This window comes from Grampus griseus (assembly GCF_964374135.1).
Source record: "Grampus griseus genome assembly, chromosome: 19".
Taxonomy (NCBI): Eukaryota; Metazoa; Chordata; class Mammalia; order Artiodactyla; family Delphinidae; genus Grampus; species Grampus griseus.
The window spans coordinates 30897460-30916800 of NC_139013.1; the positions used below are offsets into that span (position 1 = coordinate 30897460).

The 19341-nt window shown below is 44.4% G+C and overlaps 1 protein-coding gene across 1 annotated transcript; it reads left to right on the forward strand.

Moving 5' to 3' along the window:
- Window positions 1-7481: 7481 nt before the first annotated feature.
- On the forward strand, window positions 7482-18860 carry HERPUD1 (homocysteine inducible ER protein with ubiquitin like domain 1). Its single transcript, XM_082676295.1, has 8 exons — window positions 7482-7725; window positions 10762-10839; window positions 10927-11001; window positions 12354-12484; window positions 14600-14722; window positions 15279-15629; window positions 16968-17073; window positions 18097-18860. The coding sequence occupies exons 1-8, from the start codon at window positions 7591-7593 to the stop codon at window positions 18259-18261; spliced, it is 1164 nt and encodes a 387-aa protein (XP_082532421.1). The 5' UTR covers window positions 7482-7590; the 3' UTR covers window positions 18262-18860.
- The last annotated feature ends 481 nt before the right edge of the window (window positions 18861-19341 follow it).

Consider the following 19341-nt stretch of genomic DNA (forward strand, 5'->3'; position numbering starts at 1 on the left):
TCCTTTCCATTCCTTTCCAGTATTATTCCATGGCTGAATAATATTCCATTGCATGGATAGACCGCATTTTGTTTATCCATTCATCAGTTCTTGGACATTGCAGTTATTTCTACGTTTTGGCTACTATCAATGTTGCCACTGTGAATATTCATAAACAAGTTTTTGTTTAAATTCCTGATTTCAATTCCTTTAGATATAACCCTAGGAGTGGAATTGCTGGGTCATATGATAACTCTGTTTAGGGCTGAGTATAGAAGTGCACCATGCATGGACTTCCCTGGTGGCGCAGTGGTTAAGAATTCGCCTGCCAATACAGGGGACATGGGTTTGATCCTTGGTCCGGGAAGATCCCACATGCTGCAGAGCAGCTAAGCCCGTGAGCCACAACTACTGAAGCCCACGTGCCTAGAGCCCATGCTCCGCAACAAGAGAAGCCACCGCAATGAGAAGCACGTGCACTGCAATGAAGAGTAGCCCCTGCTCGTCTCAACAAGAGAAAGCCCGTGAGCAGCAACGAAGACCCAACGCAGCCAAAAATAAGTAAATAAAAATAAATAAATCTATTTTTAAAAATTATTTAAAAAAATAGAAGTGCACCCTGAATTTAACTACCAGGCCCACTGTTGCCCCCAGTGGTCGGTCTTGACTGGCCAGACCCCTCAGTGTCTCCCATTCAAGAGATACTTGGGGTCCTCAAAGCCAAATCAGTTTTCATTCCCTTTGATTATAAAAATGTATGTAACATGCACTTTTAAGAAACAGATATCAGAAGGTAACAGGGAAGTGGGTGTCACACTCGAAGTTTGGGCATCCCAGTCCGAGATACCTCCTTCCTTTATCGAACAAAAACACGTCCCGATCACTGACCACATTGTTTGGGAGGATTTACTGTGGGCGCTACTTCTGGTGAGGAAAGAAAGCTGCTTCCGGCTTAGCGTGGGCATGGGTCACCATGGGATGGATTTCATGAGTACAGGACAGGATGTCCATTTCCTGGCCTAAAGGAGATGGCTCGTGTGTGTGGCCAAATTAGGATTTCAGAAATGACCATAAAAGGCAAGGTTTCTGGTTGGAGCTTGAATTATTTGGGAGAATCTCTAGAAACCAAGTAAAAACAAGAATTCCAAGAACAAAGTACAGAAGTTCAGCAGGGCCTAAGACACCAGATTGTTTGAAATAAAGCACGTGCACTGTCAGTGACCTTTTGCCTGCTCAGGTTCTGCAAAGGATTCTAGACCCTCACAGCCTGAGTACAAAATAAAACAGGTCTCGGCTCCTTCCCTCTCCCCCCTCAGAATTTAAAGATGAATTAGGTCACAGCAGAGACATAGCACCACAGAGGTGCTTCTAACCATCAAGTTTTAAGTTTTAAAATTTCCATAGTCTTCCATTTCCACATTTCCAGAAATCTCATTTAAGAATATGGATTTTCCGAGACTTCCCTGGCTGTCCAGGGATTAAGACTCTGCACTTCCACTGCAGGGGGCATGGGTTCTATCCCTGGTGGGGGAACTATAGATCCTACATGTCGCATGGCACGGCCAAAAAAGAAAAAAAAAACAAAGAGTATGGATTTTCCTTGAACTCACTATCTTTCTTTCCCTGAGCCGCTTTACTTTCTATTCTTGAGAGGCACAAAGGAATATATGTTGTATGATTTCACTTATATGAACTTCTAGAACAGGCCCGACGAAACTGGAGTGACAGAAAGCAGACCAGTAATGTCTGGGACCAGGATTGGTGGGGGGGTGAGCAGGTTGGCTGGGAGGGGGCACTGGGGAACTCTCTAGAATGATAGGAATGTATCTGGAATGATAGGAATTCACACAGGTGAAGACACCTACCAAAACTCTTTGAACTGTACATTTAAGATCCATGTATTTTACTATACGTAAATTATACCTCAGTACCAGTTCATTAAAAAATAAAAATTTCATAGTTACTAGCTCTGTAGCCGAGTTACTTAAACTCCCCGTGCCTCAGTTTCCCCAGCTGTGAGACGGCAATAATAAAAGCATTCTACTTCAAAGGTTGCTGTGAGGATTAAATGCAAGTTTCTTGAAGCTGTGTGTCTGGCACGTAGTAAGCACTCCCCCGTTAGCCATTAGCTCTGTTCCTGAACCCATCTTTGTTCCCAGGCCTCTTTCCCTCCTGCTTTATGTCTGCGATGTCTTTTTCTTTTTCCAATTTTTTTTTCACATTTCCTTTTTCGCTCGATCCTAGCACTGATCTACATTTTCTCTTGAACGCACCACTCAGGTCTCGTGGCCCCAAGTCTCTCCCCCTCGAACCCAGCCTTCGTAATGATGACGATCCATGCTGATTCTGATCACGTCCTACTACTCAAAAACCTTATTGCCCACAAAATAAAGCCAACTCTCAAGGGTGAGCATGCAAAGTCTTCCCTGAACTGGTCCCAAGAATTCTTTCCAGTCTTACCTCTTGCTGACATCACCATTGCTATTTTTTTTAATTTTACTTTATTTTATTTATTTTTTTATTTTTGGCCGCTCGGCATGGCATGTGGGATCTTAGTTCCCCGACCAGGGATCAAACCCACATCCCCTGCACTGGGAGCTCAGAGTCCTAACCACTGGACTGCCAGAGAAGTCCAGACGTCATCATTATTAGTATTTTAAAATAAACTCTGTCCTTACTGCCACACTTGACCAGTGGTTTCCAAAGCTGGCCCTTGAATCAGTACCGACTTAGATGCCTCAGGTCCCATTTGGTAGGCCTGACATGGGACCAGACACCCATCCTATTGTTTTTACATGTTTAGTTGCGGGCATAATGTCCATGCAGTGAAATGCACATATCTTAAGTATACAGCTAGATCCATTTTGAAAAATGTCTGTGCCTGCCTACCCCACACCCTACCAAGACAGAACTTTTCACTACCCTAGAAATTTCCTTCATGCCCAGTGGTGTATTAGTAGAGGTGAACAACTGCTTCCCCGGGGGAAAAAGGCTCTGCTTTATTGCGTTTCCTGATCTCTGGGGTGTGAATATTCCTACCATGGCCAATTTCAGGTTGTCAGTGTGATGACACTGAAAGCAGAGTCAGGAAGATAAGCTCACATTCGGTTCTTGAAAACCAGCACCAGCCGACTTCAGCACAGCCCCTTCCAAGTCCGTCTCTGCCACCCCATCCCCAGGCAACCATGCATCTGTTCTCTGTCACCATAGATTCAGTTTGCTTATTCTAGAGTTTCATACGAATGGAAGCATTTAATATGTACTCCTTTTGTCTGGTTCTTTCACTCAGCACGGTTTTGAGATTCATCCATGTTGCTACATGTATGGTAGTTCATTTCTTTTTTATTACTGAGTAGTATTCCATTGTATGGATATACAGTAGTGTTTATCTGGTCTCCTGGTGATGGACACCTCGACTGTTCCCAGTGTTTGATGCTACGAATAAAGCTGCCATCAACATTCTTGTACAAGTCTTTAATTTCTTTTGGGTAAATCCCTGTGAGTGTAATAGCTGGGTTGTAAGTTAGGTGTATGTTTAGCTTTATGAAAACTGCCAGACTGATTTCCACAGTGGTTGTACAATTTTATACTCCTACCAGCCAAGTATGAGAGTCCTGATTGCTCCATATCTTTGTCAATACTTGGTGTTGTAAGACTTCACTTTAAAAAAAAACAAAAAAGAGTTCCTCAGGTGATTCTGTTTCACAGCCAGGCTTGGGAACCTGTGGACTGGACTCCTTGCAGTTTCCTAAATATTAATGGCTAATATTAATTGAGCACTTGCTAAGTGTCTGGCTCTTCCCCAAGACCTTTAACGATGCTATATCATTGAAATATCACAACAACCCCCTGAAATAGACACGATTATTCTTCCTATTTTACAGATGAGGACAATTAGGTACAGAGAGTTTGAGTAACTTGCCTAAGGTCACGCTCATAAGTGACACAAGTTGGCTTAGAAACAGGCAGTCTGGCTCTGGGCCCATCAGTTGAACCACTGAACTATACTTGTCCATGCAAATTGTGTATACAGGTCCCCTGTTGGGCTTATCAATAATTGCTGCCATTATTATTTTCATTCAAATGCTACTCATCCTTCAAAGTTCAGCTCAAATTCCACCTCTTCCATCCAGTTTTCTCTGTCTCCCCCTCTCCTCCTGCCTCTGTGTAATTCCTCAGTGTAATCGTAAGTCCTTCAGAAATGTATGAGACTTTTGGGCTGTCTTTTATTTCTGTGTTTGACTGTCTTATCATGCTCGCTGTATTTGTAAGATCACTGAGAACAGGGTCACTCCGTTTATCTCTCTATTCCTGGCATGTTGACCTGAATTCAATGTTTTTATAAATATGGTTGGCCCTCTACATCCACGGGTTCCACATCCACGTATTCAGAGGCCTTTTTGTCCCGAAAATATTCTGAAGAAAAAAATTCCAGAAAGTTCCAAAAAACAAAACTTAAATTTGCCCCACTCTGGAAACTTTACATAGTGTTTACATTGTATTTACAATTATTTACATAACATTTACATTGTATTTAGTAATATAAGTAATCTAGAGATGATTTAAAGTAGATGGGAGGATGGGACTTCCCTGGCCGTCCAGTGGTTAAGAAAGACTCCACGCTTCCACTGCAGGGGGCGTGGGTTCAATCCCTGGTCAGGGAACTAGGATTGTACATGCCATGCAGCGCGGCCAAAAAGTTAAAAAACAAAAAGTATATGGGAGGATGTTGCATTGGTTATATGCAAATACTACGCCATTTTATAGAAGGGACTCGCGCATCCAAGGATTTTTCTATGGGGGAGGGGGTGGCGGGGGGGAGTCCTGGACCCCATGTATATGAGGAACAATTCTGTACTATAGGCAGAATCACAAAAGTCCTTTCCAAGGAGCTGTCTCATTGAGAGATGACTCAAGAGGGAATCACAGAAATTGGATTGCCTTTTCCCTAGGGAAAAGCACACCTCTTTACTTTCTTACTACTGAGCGAAAATGGATGTGCTGTTTTAAGGGGACCTGACGCTTGTCACAGCAGGCTACAGGAAACCATGTTATGTGGCCTCCTTAATTACCCAATGAAGCTGTTATCTCCTGCCTGGCTGCCTGCTCTAAGGCTTCTGCTTGTTTTATCTGGCCTGGCTCCACTGGTTAGCTTCTAGCTAGTTGGAAGACTATCAGATTATAATCAGTCATTTCTTCCATACTGATGTATGAAAAACAGGACCAGCTACATAATTTGTGAGACCTGGTGAAAAATGAAAATGCAGGACTTCTTGTTCAAAATTTATTAAGAATTTTCAGAAGAGCATTAAACAAAGAGTAGAGCCCCAGAGGTGCCACACCCACGAAGCCAGCCTGGATGAAAAGGGACTGAGCCCTTCTCAGCCAACAAAAACCAATCACAGAAAGCTGAGCATGGGGACAATTATCTCCAAAGCGCTTCACCTCCCTTCTTAGTACAAACACTGCTGAAAAGGAAACCACCCATGTTCTGTGTTATATTACGGCTGATTGTTATGGATTGAACTGTGTCCTCCAAAAAGATGAATTCCTAAGCCCCCAGTACGTGTACGTGACACTATTTGGAAATGGGGTCTTTGCAGATGATCAAGTTGAGGTCATTAGGGTAAAACCCTAATCCAACATGACTGGTGTCCTTATAAAAAAAAGTGGGGGGCGGGAATTGGGACACGAAGACAGGCATGCATAGAGAAGATGACGTGAGGGCACGCACAGAGGGGGAGCACACTATGAACACGAAGGCAGAGATGGGGGTGATGCAGCTACACACCAAGGAATGCCGAAGATTGCCAGCATGGAACAGATTCTCCCTATAGCCCTCAGAAGGAACCAACCCTGCCTGACACCTTGATCTTGAAACCAGGCGGGGCCCTGTGGGGCTCCTGGACACAGAGGCCTTTTTGTCCCGCATTTCTTGTAGGCAAGACTCCAGCTACCATGACCTTCCCTGAGTTCCAAAGGGCAGATTCGAACAGTTGCTAATCAAGGGGGGAGCAGCCACGAAGCCACCTGAGGCAAGATTACAGGGACCAGAGAAGCTCCTCAAGATTAGGAGACCCTGCACACACCCTAATCTTGTCAGCAACCCCACCCTTTAGAAACTCCGCAGAAGAAAGAAGAATGTAAGACTATTACCGCCTTGATCCTTATTGAATACCCCTGACCACAAGCCCCGAATATGAGACCTCTCCCTATTCCCCAGGGAGGGGGGGGGGACAGTTCTTGAGGTGCTGGCCTGCTGTGGTCCCTCTTTGCCTGACAAAGAATAAAGCCACCCTTTCTTTCTCCTCCAAGACTCTGTCTTTGTATCTCATTTTGGCATCGGTGTACAGGGAGCCAATATTTTGGCATCAATCTCAGACTTCCAGCCTCTAGAGCTGTGAGACAATACATTTCTGTCCTTTAAGCCACCCAGTCTGTGGTACTACACCCACCAACCACACCAGGTTCCTCCTGTTACCCTCCTTAAATTTGCCCCACTCTGGAAACTATTTACATAGTGTTTACATTGTATGTACAATTGCCAATGTCCTGACACACCTGGCAAAACAGATGTCCCAACAGGATTAGAACAAGGACGGGCCAGCACAATGTCAGTTTTGTTTTTCAAGACTTTTTTTTTCCTACAGAGGGAGGGAGTGTCTACATCAGCCAGGCCTCTGTGGTCACATTTTAGGAAAACTGAGAAACGTGCCTTCTGTGTCTCAGCCCCAATTTCAAGGAAGTATGTGTTAGTATCCTATAAAGTGAGGCCTTTTTCGAGCGTCTCCCAGCCTAAGCTGGACTGTGGCCTGCTTGCCACTCATTAGGATGACGTCCCACAGTTAGGGGTACAACGATCAATTCTGAGGTCACAGGTGAAGGGGCAACATTGGCTCAGATTCCTGCATCCTGAACCCCAGGAAGAATCTCCCTTCTTCCTGGCCCTTCTAAGGCTTGTCGGGTCGCCCTTCCATGTGGGCTCGCAAACGGGGCTCCCCCAGCAGTTCTTTGAGCTGAGGCCGGGGTGGGGGTGGGGAAGCCTCCCCTGGGGGAGCCTGACGTCCCGGGCCACCCGGGGAAGGGAAAGGGGAAATGGGGCTGGTGTCAAAAGGGCGGAGCTGCTTCTTTGTGAGGAAACAATTTGCAGAGGCTGCCAAACCGGAGAGTCGGCAGGGTCTGCCCTCCCTAAAGTGCCGTGAGCAACTCGAGCCGGGGAGCAAGCCAGTGTCTCAGGGCCGAGGGGCCCCGCGTGGGCCGCGCGCACCCCAGCACAGCCGCCGAACCCAGGGTCCCGGGCCGCAGCCGCGCCTGTGGGTGACGCCACGGCGGCGGGTTGCATCAGCCTGCTCCCACGTGCTCCGCCCGCCCTTCCGCCCACGGAGCCGGGCGCCGATTGGGCCACGTTAGGGCAGTGCTCTCCGCCCCAGCCAATGGGTGGCAGCCACAGAGGGTTCTGTCCGCAGAGTCCGGGCGCGGGGTTCCTATAAAAGGTCCCCGAGACGGGCGCGCGCGCCCCAGAGAAGCGAACCGTTTTTGTGGAGGTTGTGGCGGCGGCGGCACTTCCTGCCTGGCATCTGGGAGCGCCGCCGAGCCCACAGCACCGTCGACATGGAGCTCGAGCCCGTCACGCTCCTGGTGAAGAGCCCCAACCAGCGCCACCGCGACTTGGAGCTGAGCGTCGACCGCAGCTGGAGCGTGAGCCGCCTCAAGGCCCATCTGAGCCGCGTCTACCCCGAGCGCCCGGTGAGAGGAGCCCCCGGCTCCAGCTGCCAACACTCCCCTAACCCCGGCTGTCATCCTCGCAGCCCTCCTCGCGTGCCCCTTGGGATGCCACGTCCTCCTCCCCTTTCCCTGTAACTTCTCGCTTCGCCGGCCTTCCCCTGGTGCTCCCCAGGTCCCCTCTCCCAGGCCTGTGGTCTCCCCCTTTCTGCCCTGCCGCCGTAGGCGCTCTCTGACGTGGCCCAGAGGCTGTCACTTCCTCGTTCTAGGCCGCCATCGTCCCGCCTTCCTGACGGGCCGCCTTCCCCTGTCACCTCGCGTCCTAGGTCCCCAAACTCTAACGGCTGTCACACTCCCGCCATACCTCTTCAGACCCCTTCCCGGTCCCCTAGATCTGGCTTCCAGCCTTAGCCAAGCCGCTGAAACAGCAGTTTGACCTTGAGTGAGTCATTTCACCCTCCAAGCCTCAATTTTCCCCAAACGTCGGAGTGACTGGGTGTTCCTCGTTAGGATTGCATCCGATGGGTAGGAATAAGGAAACATAAGTGCTGCGAAATGAGTTTTCTGAATGTAGCCTCTCATTGCAGAGAGGTGAGGGCAGGGGCCAAGGCCTTGCCAGTGGCTAGAGAAACCTGGTGAGCGCCCAGGCAGCGTGTACTCAAGGCCCCACACCCAGGAACAGGACATGGCGCTTCCCCTCCCTGTGAGCTGGACTCCACAGCCTTTGCTTAGTCCCAGGGAGGAGCCCGGGGCACTTTCCGGTAGAAAATGATTTAGAAGGAAAATAGGTGGAAGGAATCTCCTGGAGTCTGGGTTTTAAGACTCTGGTCCCTCAATTGCAGAGACTTCCTTGCTTTGTTTTGGTTGACATATCTGTCAACATCACCCTTAGGGCCACCCTCCCTCCCCACCACGTGATGGAGGCTATGAGCTGGACCTTCCTATGTTTACTTTCTACTCTGATATTATGTAAGTGTCAACAGTGTTTTTTACTGCCCACAACTATAATTCTGCATCAGACAGGAGAGGGCATCAGGACAGGACAAGATTGTGAAATTGTTCTTTCTTATCTGAAGTGTTGCAACGTGTCAGGTTGTAGCTCATGGGTCAGGTTGTTTTTGTTTCATATTGTCAAGAATGTGGTAGTGAGTTTCCCTTCTGAGTCGTTCTTTTGAAATGTGCTTATTTATTTAATAAGCTCCCATTCCTCTAGCATTCGCCTTGGCACTATTTGCAGTTTCACCATAGCTGCTCCCAAGAAACAGGTGGCAGTGCTGCTGCAAGAATGGCTATTAGGTACGCAAATTGGCGAAGCACGTGCAGCCTCTAGTTGCGTCATTTGGTAAAAGGCGGTGTTTTGGAGGAGGGCTTTCCTTTAGGGCTTCCTTGGGTGAGGAACATCATTCCTATTAAGTCCAAGGATCCAAAGTTGTAAATAAAAGGTCTCTCAGGTCTGTATATTTGTGTTTAAAAATTTTGGTTGGCGCACATTCGTCATTTGCTTTCTAATATGAGAAGCCTTACTTTATAATAGTTGTTTGCTTAATATATATATTTTTAAATCAGCCTCTGGATAAAGACGCAGAGTGTCGGTTCAGGCCTTTAACAGGCCTCAAATCACGGGCACCCGTGGTTTTCAAACCTTTTCTAGTGTGAAACTCTTTAATATAATGCAGGACCCCACCTATACAATAACATTTACAAGTCCAGGTTTATAGCATTTACATATGAAGTTCAGTCAGTGAGAACAATGATGAACACAGCATCCAGTATATTTCTGCAGTTTGTTATAGTTGCCCAGTGTCCAAAAAAAAAAACCTCCTGATTTATGCAGATAAATAGGTACAGTTATTTTTTGTTAGTTTTAAACAGCTTTTGCTTTATAATCATGGGCTACTTGGCAGGAGCAGCTTTGTTCCAAATCTTGCATAATTGGTTATTTTGGCAAGAGTAGATTGAGAAGTTGCTGGTGAGCTCCGGTGTACTGACTTTGGTATGTATCACTTGAAGCCATTATTTAAGTCCAGTTTTAAATTTTATTTATTTATGTTTGGCTGTGTTGGGTCTTTGTTGCTGTGCGCAGGCTTTCTCTAGTTGCAGCGAGCGGGGGCTACTCTTCGTTGCAGTGCGTGGGCTTCTCATCGCGGTGGCTTCTCTTGTTGCCTAGCACGGGCTCTAGGCGCGCGGGCTTCAGTAGTTGTGGCACATGGGCTCAGTAGTTGTGGTTCTCAGGCTCTAGAGTGCAGGCTCAGTAGTGGGGGCGCACGGGCTTAGTTGCTCCGCGGCTTGTGGGATCTTCCTGGACCAGGGCTTGAACCTGTGTCCCCTGCATTGGCAGGCGGCTTCTGAACCACTGTGCCACCAGGGAAGTCCCTTAAGTCCAGTTTTTAAGGGAATTAAAAATGGATTTTAAAAGTGAGATTTGTATAAAAGTGTGTGGCACGACTGTGGTTTTAAAATCACTGGAATGGAGTAGAGGGTTCGGAATCTTGACTCTTTAGCAGCAGGTGACCTTGGACAAGTGAATTTTAGACTTTCCCCCTTAAAATAAGCATGGTAAATATAGGGTTGTGGTGTGGAATGTTACCACACACCATCTCTTTAGCTGCATTTGTATGTTGGGAAAAGTCTCTTTGAGGGCTTAAGTTTAGAATTGCTTCATGTTATCTTGGGACAATGCTAGGTGGTTTTAGGGAAGGCTGACTTTGAGTTTTCTCTGAGACCAAACTTTGAGTTTTGAAGTTCGTTGCTGTAGGAGCCCCAGATTTGTGCTTTTTGTGGCAGAAAGCAATTTCCCTGGGAGTTAAGAAGTCAGGTAGCCTGCCATAGGTTTTGTGGACTGGAGGTAGTTTGCCGTCTTAAATTTGTTTGCATGTTAGAGATCAGTTTAAAGTTAAGTACTTCCTAAGTAAAAGTTTTGTATATGGAGCCTTTGGAAAAATGTTTTCCTATGATGCTGGGAAAAACACACGTTTAAATTATTTGTATACAACAGTTTCTTCAATGTTGGGAACTTGAGGGGGCGAAATGCTGATCTGTGCTGCTCTTTCTTTCCACAAGCATCCAGAAGACCAGAGGTTAATATATTCTGGGAAGCTGTTGTTGGATCACCAGTGTCTCAGGGACTTGCTTCCAAAGGTATCACTAAATATATTAACTTTTGAATGTTTTTGAGCACTAACAAGGTTGAATTCAGGTCCTAAAGTACCTCCTTATTACTTTCAGCAGGAAACCCGGCATGTTTTGCATCTGGTGTGCAGTGTGAAGAGTCCTTCCAAAATGCCAGAAGCCAGCGCAAAGGTATGTCTGCTTTTTCATGATGATAGCAGTTGGTGTCATTCAGACTCTCAAGGTCAAAATAAAGGAAGTTGGATAAAACTCTTAAGTCTTTTTATCATATAATATTTTGTCTCTTCCCCAGTGAGAATCAGGAATAAGAAACTGTTATCAATACAAGTGAGAGTTCACTATAATAGTAGTAGACTATTCCATTAGTGTTGTAGTGGACAAGTGGAGTTCTGCAGTACACTCTTTTCTGGAATTTGATTTGATCTGTAGTGGCTGTGTATCCAGATCACCGAACTAGCAAGGCAGTCATGAATTTAGCACATAATAAATTTCTTCTAAGGCAACATTGATTTTTATAAAGAGTAAAAAATGACTATATTTCCTTTGGAAATTTTCATTGTGATTATTTGTTTGGATAGGAAAAGGCCGCAGTCTTAATCAAGTGATCTCTTAAGACTTGCTTATGTTAGATGGTCAAAATCCCTCATTTTTCATTTCACAGTGTTAGTTCAAATATACGGTATTAAGGGACTTCCCTGGTGGCACAGTGGTTAAGAATCCACCTGCCAATGCAGGGGACACGGGTTCAATCCCTGGTCCGGGAAGATCCCACATGCCGCGGAGCAACTAAGCCCCCCCGCGCCACAACTACTGAGCCTGCGCTTTAGAACCCGAGAGCCACAGCTGCTGAGCCCATGTGCCACAACTACTGAAGCCCTCCCATCTAGAGCCCGTGCTCTGCAACAAGAGTAGCCATGACAATAAGAAGCCGGCACACTGCAACGAAGAGTAGCCCCTGCTTTCCTCAGCTAGAGAAAGCCCGTGCGCAGCAACAAAGACCCAATGCAGCCAAACAAAAATAAATAAATTTATTTTAAATATATATATACAGTATTAATATTCTAATGTGATACATTCTAAATTTGCATTACAACTGTACATCCTGAAACATCTGAATATAGTGTAAGAAATTCTTTAGGTTGCTGGCTGGGTTGTGTTTATAAATCTTATTGGTCAAATTTAATTTCTTAGTAAATTTAACACCATAAGATGTATAGGAAAAAAAAGACGTATAGAGCATTAACAGGAAGCTTTCTCACCAATGATAACTTCATTGAGAGATTTTAGTGAAACTACAGCATAGCTATTCTAGGAAAAATATGGATTTTTTTTTTAGTATCTGTATTGATACTGTGTTGAACAAATTTTAGAATATTCATGTAACATTGCATCTGTTTGATTTTGTCAAGTTCAGAGGTCAGGGTTGGGGACATAAGCCATTCACAGAGAAAGAATCCTTGAAGCTTGATTTCACACAATTGCATCAGGCCTTTTGTTCTCATGTTCATGTTACACTTATCTAGGTTGCTGAATCCATAGAGCAGCCCGCTGGTCTTAATCAGGGACAGTCTCCTGGGGATTCCTCAAGTGACGGTTTAAGGCAAAGGGAGGTTGTTCGGAACCCTTCTCCCTCTGGATGGGAGAATATCTCGAGGTGAGTGTTGTAATAAAGAAGCAGGTTGTACAACATGAATGTGCATTATTTGCATCAACTTAAGAATAAGCTCTGTTTATACTATATAGTCACAGAATTTTTAAATGGACAAAATTTTGCCTTATAAGGGCTTCACTTTAAAGATCTCTTCTGTATTTAACTTTTCTTAATACATAGCCTTTTAGGAACATCTAAAAAGTGGAGGTGCATGTCCTGAAGATCTGGGCGTTTCTCCTCCTACGTGGGTGTGCTTCACATTGCGCTGACCTCATGGTAGGGAATTAGTGCTGGTGCAGAAAAGCAGCTGTTGTAAGCACTGTGCAGCTGCTTTGCCGGGTGGCTTTGTGCTTTGTCTGTCGTAACAGTGGGTGACAAAAGGTGAAGGGATTGTTTGAGAAATGCTCTGCCAAGTACCGTGTCGGTGGTGCTAGGAGAAAAGGAGCAATTAGAGCTTTCCTTTAGCGCAAAAGCCAGAAGCGACTAAATGCCGCGATGTTCGGATTTCACAGCTCTTAGAACACCTTACTACGAAAGATCCTATGGGAAAAAACAGTTTATTAACTACAAGTTGAAACTCTGTTACTCCCCGAGTCCTCTGCCCACCATTTCCTAGTAGTTTTTAATATCTGATTGTTGATAAAGTCAGGTGTTTGAGGAATGAAGAGTTGGTTTTTTTCTTAATGGAGGTTTTCAAATATACACAAAAGTAGAGGGAACTGTATAATGAATCTCCATATAATGATCAGAGTTTTGCCGTACTTGCTTTATCTATTCCTGCTTCCGATTTTTTCGTGAAGTATTTAAAAGTAATTCCCAGACATTATGTCAGTTCACTTCTACATACTTCAGGATATAACTCTAAAAACCTTTTAGTTATTTTGCATATCTACAGTGTCATCATCATCAGAGCTAACAAAAGCACTTTGTTATTTTCTCATTTCCATGTACTGTATCTTTTTTAAATGATCAAAAACAGTATCGTACCAAGACCTATTTGTATTAGAATACAATTTTAGAAATACTCTGGGTATGGAATTTGGTTTAAGTTCCATACCTACCATATAAAGTGGATAATTGAATTCATTATTGGATAGAAACGCTTAAAACTGTTTCGCTTTTTCTGGCTATACGATTTGAGAATTTAGGCTCATATCTGACTATGAATTTTACCATAATAAAACTTGATTTCGTCCAACAAATATTTATTGGACAGCTGGTGCATGTAAGTTTGTTTAAGGATAGGAGTTGACCAGCAGAGATGACCACATAACAACTCCTGATCTTTCTGCAGTTCTGTTAGTTTGAATTTTGTGAAGTGATGCCAAAGAAGTTCACTGTGTAGAGTTCACAAAACCAGAGATGACTCCCACACACACCCTGCCCCAGGCTGCGCTACATGATAGAGGCATGAGTTTGGTGTCAAACAGGTCTCAAATCCAGCCCTACTACTTACAGGTTCAGTGACCACGTGCAGATCCTTTGTCTTCCCTGAGCTGCACTCGGGCTCCCCTCTGTAAAATGGCGCGGTGGAGAGCTCCCTCCCCACAAGGTTGTTGGGGATCCCGTGAGATAACAGCCCGGAGGCCTTACAAGGCACAAGTGGTCAGTGAGCACGCATGGGTGGTGCCACACATAACTCTGCTCCCCGTATAGTTCAGATCTAGGGGTGAGGGAGAAATGGGTATTGGGAGGAAAGGAGTATTTCCTGCAGAAAAGACTTTGGGAGAGGTGTGACTTTTTAGAGCTGCTCCCTAAAGAATGAATAGTGGGGTTTAGACCTTCAGTGAGACTCAGCAAGTCTAAAATAAGGGTGGGGATCCACTTAGACTGAAAGGGTCCAGCTTGTTTGTACCTCATGGTGATGACATCATGAGACCCCAGTGCTGGACAGAGGGCTCTTGTTTTCCCACGGGATCCAGGCCATGGGAGGGGGGCTTTGTCAGCACTTCCTGTGATTGTGTTACACAGGTGCATCACCCAGAAATCTACAGGTAACTATCATAAAGCTCAGTCTTCTGTCTCTTTGTTTTGAATTCCTGATTGTAATTTAAACTTAATTTTCATTTATTCATACTAAACCAACTCAAAAAGAGCATTTTTTGAAATCTTTCATAGGCCTGAAGCTGCCCAGCCGGCGTTCCAAGGCCTGGGGCCTGGTTTCTCAGGCTACACAACCTATGGGTGGCTGCAGCTCTCCTGGTTCCAGCAGATATACGCACGGCAGTACTACATGCAGTAGTGAGTCTTTCCTCACGTGCTGGGTGTGGCCAGGGCTCCCAGAAATTGAGGGAACTCCCATCCCTCAAAAATGCCTAACTTACCCATAAAGTTAGGATGGGTGGGATGAGTGTGTTTTCATCACTTATCTGCAGAGTCCTTTCTGTGGGTGGAATAGAGTATAAATGATAACTACTGATTTGTGTATTGATGCATAGTTTGCTGACTGATCCGTAGTTTGATGACTTTATTTAGAATATGTTATTTCCTCTTTTTCTTTTCAATTTGTGATATCTTTAGCATTTTATGAAAATCTTAATTTGCTACTGCACCATATTTTCATGGTGGCCTTGGTGTTTAATTCCAGATGAAATTTACCAAGCACCTTCTCTTAGGAGTAGAAAAGACATTTATAGATATGACTATTAGAAAAGAAGTTCTTCACTAAGTTAAAGAAAAATCAAGTTTGTGTATGGCTACTTAATAGTAAAAGATCCCTGCGTAAACGAGCTTATGAGAACAAGTCTTCATGGTGCCTTGCTCTCAACAGTATTTGCCTCTGTCATTTTTATTTTAGCTTAGCAGCCACTGCTGCGTCAGGGGCTTTTGTCCCCTCGCCAAGTGCACAAGAGATACCTGTGGTCTCTGCGCCTGCTCCAGCCCCTATCCACAACCAGTTTCCAGCTGAAAACCAGCCCGCCAATCAGAACGCTGCTCCTCAAGTGGTGGTTAATCCTGGGGCCAATCAGAATTTGCGGATGAATGCACAGGGTGGCCCTATTGTGGAAGAAGATGATGAGATAAATCGAGATTGGTTGGATTGGACCTATTCAGCAGCTACGTTTTCCGTTTTTCTTAGTATCCTCTACTTCTACTCTTCCCTGAGCAGATTCCTCATGGTCATGGGGGCCACCGTCGTTATGTACCTGTAAGCAGATGATTTCGCTTTCCCTTTTTTCCCTTTACTACAGATTACACTATGTGGTGACTCAAACCAAGTGCAGACTTTGCTCTTTTGAGCAGTCTCAGTCAATATTTAAGGAGGTGGATTTAAATAGTATGTCATTCCAGGATTTTCGATGCAAAGAATTGATGGCTTGGTTACGCATTGCCAAAAACACAACTAATTCTGTGTTAATACAGCAACAACATTCTCTTCTTTTCCTCTAGTTAAGTTACCTGCCAGGCTCATGAACCACAATAAAAACCATACTGAGGCATGGAAAGGAAAATTGTATTTGTGTTGAATAAGAACATATTTGTCTTTTATCAGGCTCCAGCTGCCTTCTAGGATAAAGGTCAGGCAATGGCTGTGGCATAGTCCTGAAGGGCCAGAGATCCGTCACAGACCTGGCATTTGGCTTTATCCATGGCTTAGAGCAGTGGTTCTCAACCAGGGTAGTTTTGCATCTGCCTCTACCCCCGTCCCCAAGACGTTTGGTGGTGTTTGGAGACATTTTTGACTGTCACAGCGAGGGGGGTGGTCCTGCTGGCATCTGGTTGGTAGCTGTTAAACATCCTCTGGTGCCCAGGACAGCCCCACAGTAAATATCCAGCCCGGTATGTCAGCAGTACCAAAGTTCAGAAACCCTGGCCTAGAGTTATATGTCCTTGTATGTGGTGAAAACTGACAGAAGAAATTTTTCCTCTATAGGAAAAATGGATTTTTATTTTAGTTTTTAAAAATCTTAAAAAAGAAATATTTAGAATAATGCATTAAGTACTCATATCCAGTATTAATCATTGTTATATTTTGTCATATTTGCTTCAAGACTTGGGTTTAATTGGATTTTTCAGATGCAACTTTTAGTTAATTCTTTAAATTCTATAGTCTCTAGAATCATATATGTAGGTGACCAAATCTAGGTCTTATTAGTATGTTATTACATATAGTCACGGCTGTGTATGTATTTCCCCTTTCCCCTCTGTTCAGGTTTTCGTGTCTAAGGTTTAGGTCAGATGAAGAAGTATTTATTGAGCACATACTATGTGTCAGGTGCTGTTTATGTTGCTGGGCACATGATAATGCATAAAGCCTAGTTTCCATAGTGCCTGTCGAGAACCTGACAGGCCAGTGAGAAAGTCTAGGAGCTGGTGTGGTGGAATGTCTCTGTAGATGGGCCTGGCTGCGAGCTTCTAATCAGGTTCTGCTCTGATGAGAGGAGGGGAGCAAGGGGGACCTCATCTCACTGAGAGGACCCTTAAATTCTTGAATACATGTCACTCTGATGTTCACTAAGATGGACTTTATATGCTTCCTTTGAAGGCATCATGTCGGGTGGTTTCCATTTCGACAGAGGCCAGTTCAGAACTTCCCGAATGATGGTCCTCCTCAGGAAGCTGCAAATCAGGACCCCAACAATAACTTCCAGGTATGGAGCTTCTGCTGGAGCCCGGCGATCTCGGTGTGAAACACCGGGCTCTCGAGTCCTTAATCTTTAGACACCTTGTGGTGTACCATTTTATTAGGCTCAGTATTTCAAGATTTTTTTCAAATTTATTCTTATAGCATTAGCTGTTTTTAAAACATTGTGTCATAAAATCCAGCAGGTATTTTGGTCATGTGGCAATTTGCATTTTGGCATATATATGTAATTTTTTTTTAAACTCACTCTTTTTAGTGTTCATTCTCAATAATATGTTATACCATGGAAACTGCTAATGGAGAGTTATTCTAATTAAGGATTAGGAACATAAGCCTGTCTCACAGAATAGATTTCCTGGAAAATAACATACAGAAATAGAATTTTTAGGGACTTCCCTGGTGGTCCAGTGGCTAAGACTCTGTGCTGCCAGTACAGGGGGCCTGGGTTCGATCCCCGGTCAGGGAACTAGATCCCACATGCTGCAACTAAAATATCCTGCATGCAGCAACAAAGATCCCACGTGCTGCAACTAACACCCATCACTGCCAAATAAATAAATATTTAAAAAAAGAAATAGAATTTTTATAAGGCAGTTTAATGCATAATCCTAAAGGATATTCTTTTTAATATAAAGTGTCACCCTCGAATCTGTTTTTAGAATCCTGTGTTTTCGTTTTTTTTAGTTTTAGTTTTCTTTAACTCGGGACACTGCCAGAATTAGAAAAATACCCACATTTAATGAAGTGGCTAACTTAATTACTAGTTTAATAATAGTTGAAGATCTAGTTACAGTACTTCATTTGATCTGATACTTGCTGCCAGGAATATCGAAAACTATGAGAATGTTCCAGCACAGTTGTGCTACGGAGGCTGGAGAAGGAGCTCCGTCCAGCCGGGGTGTCGTCCCTGGGGTCCTGCCTGCCTGGCTTGGCTTATGGGGCAAGGGTCCAGGGAGCCACTCTGCCCTTTACTGACATCATTGGGTGTTTGTCACTGTCCTCTTTTCTCCTTGTGTTTTATTACCTGTAGGAAGACCCTGATCCTGAAATTGCAGACCCCAACCGCCTCCCTCCAGACAGAGACGTAGTGGATGAGGAGCAGACCAGTCCTTCATTTATGAGCACAGCCTGGCTCGTCTTCAAGACTTTCTTTGCCTCTCTTCTTCCAGAAGGTCCCCCAGCCATAGCAAACTGATGGTGTTTGCTCTCTGGCTGCTAGAGGCTTTGGCAGGCGTGGACTGGATCATCTGGTTCTGGCTAGATTTCCTTACCTGGATGTGGCGACAGCACAGAATTAGTAAAAGAATCAACAAAGAGGATGATATGCTTTTGCGATTCTGCAAAGGCAGAAAGTAAGACGTGAAGCCATGATACAAATTGATGAACAAAAAATGCCTAAGGCTTCTCATATCTTTATTCTGAAGAGCTTTAATATATATTGTTGTAGTTTAATAGACATTGTAAGTAGAAGGCATTAGTGTCGCATGTTTATGCCTGAGGAACTTTTCCAGATGTGTGTGTCTGCATGTGTGTTTGTACATAGATGTCATAGATGCAGAAACGGTTCTGCTGGTACGATTTGATTCCTGTTGGAATGTTTAAATTACACTAAGTGTACTACTTTATATAATCAATGAAATTGCTAGACATGTTTTAGCAGGACTTTTCTAGGAAAGACTTATGTATAATTGCTTTTTAAAATGCGTGCTTTACTTTAAACCAAGAGGAGCTTTGCAGAGGTGAAAACCTTTGCTGGGTTTTCTGTTCAATAAAGTTTTACTATGAATGACCCTGGCAGAGACTCCTGTCATCTTTCCAGTTTACTCCGTTTCCATCATCCCTGGATGGTCAACAGCTGAGTTGCTGATTTTTGAGTAACCTGAATATTGTGCTTCTTTTTATTAAAGGACTGTTTGTACTGATGAAGAAGATAGGGTAAGGCCACGAAAGTTTTAATTTACTAAGATTATGCTTGTGTTTGCCCCCCATTTCCTGATTTAAACAGTACTAGCTTATGTTGTAACCCATCAGAGTTAAATTCCCACGATTTAAAGTTAATGGCATTAAGTACCTTTCACCTGCTCACGTGTCATGCTGAGCTTACTTTTGGACTTTAGTCCTTCTTTTAAGTATTATTTTTGAGACTAATCTGAAAAGCAAAGTGCTGTGTACTTTTTTTTTTTTTTTTGCGGTGTGCGGGCCTCTCATTGTTGTGGCCTCTCCCGTTGCGAAGCACAGGCTCCGGACGCGCAGGCTCAGCAGCCATGGCTCACGG

Coding starts and splice junctions, on each gene's coding strand:
- HERPUD1 (XM_082676295.1), top strand. CDS start 7,591: ATGGAGCTCGAGCCCGTCACGCTCCTGGTGAAGAGCCCCAACCAGCGC. Junction 11,002..12,353: donor TGCCAGAAGCCAGCGCAAAG/GTATGTCTGCTT, acceptor ACACTTATCTAG/GTTGCTGAATCCATAGAGCA. Junction 17,074..18,096: donor ACCCCAACAATAACTTCCAG/GTATGGAGCTTC, acceptor TATTACCTGTAG/GAAGACCCTGATCCTGAAAT.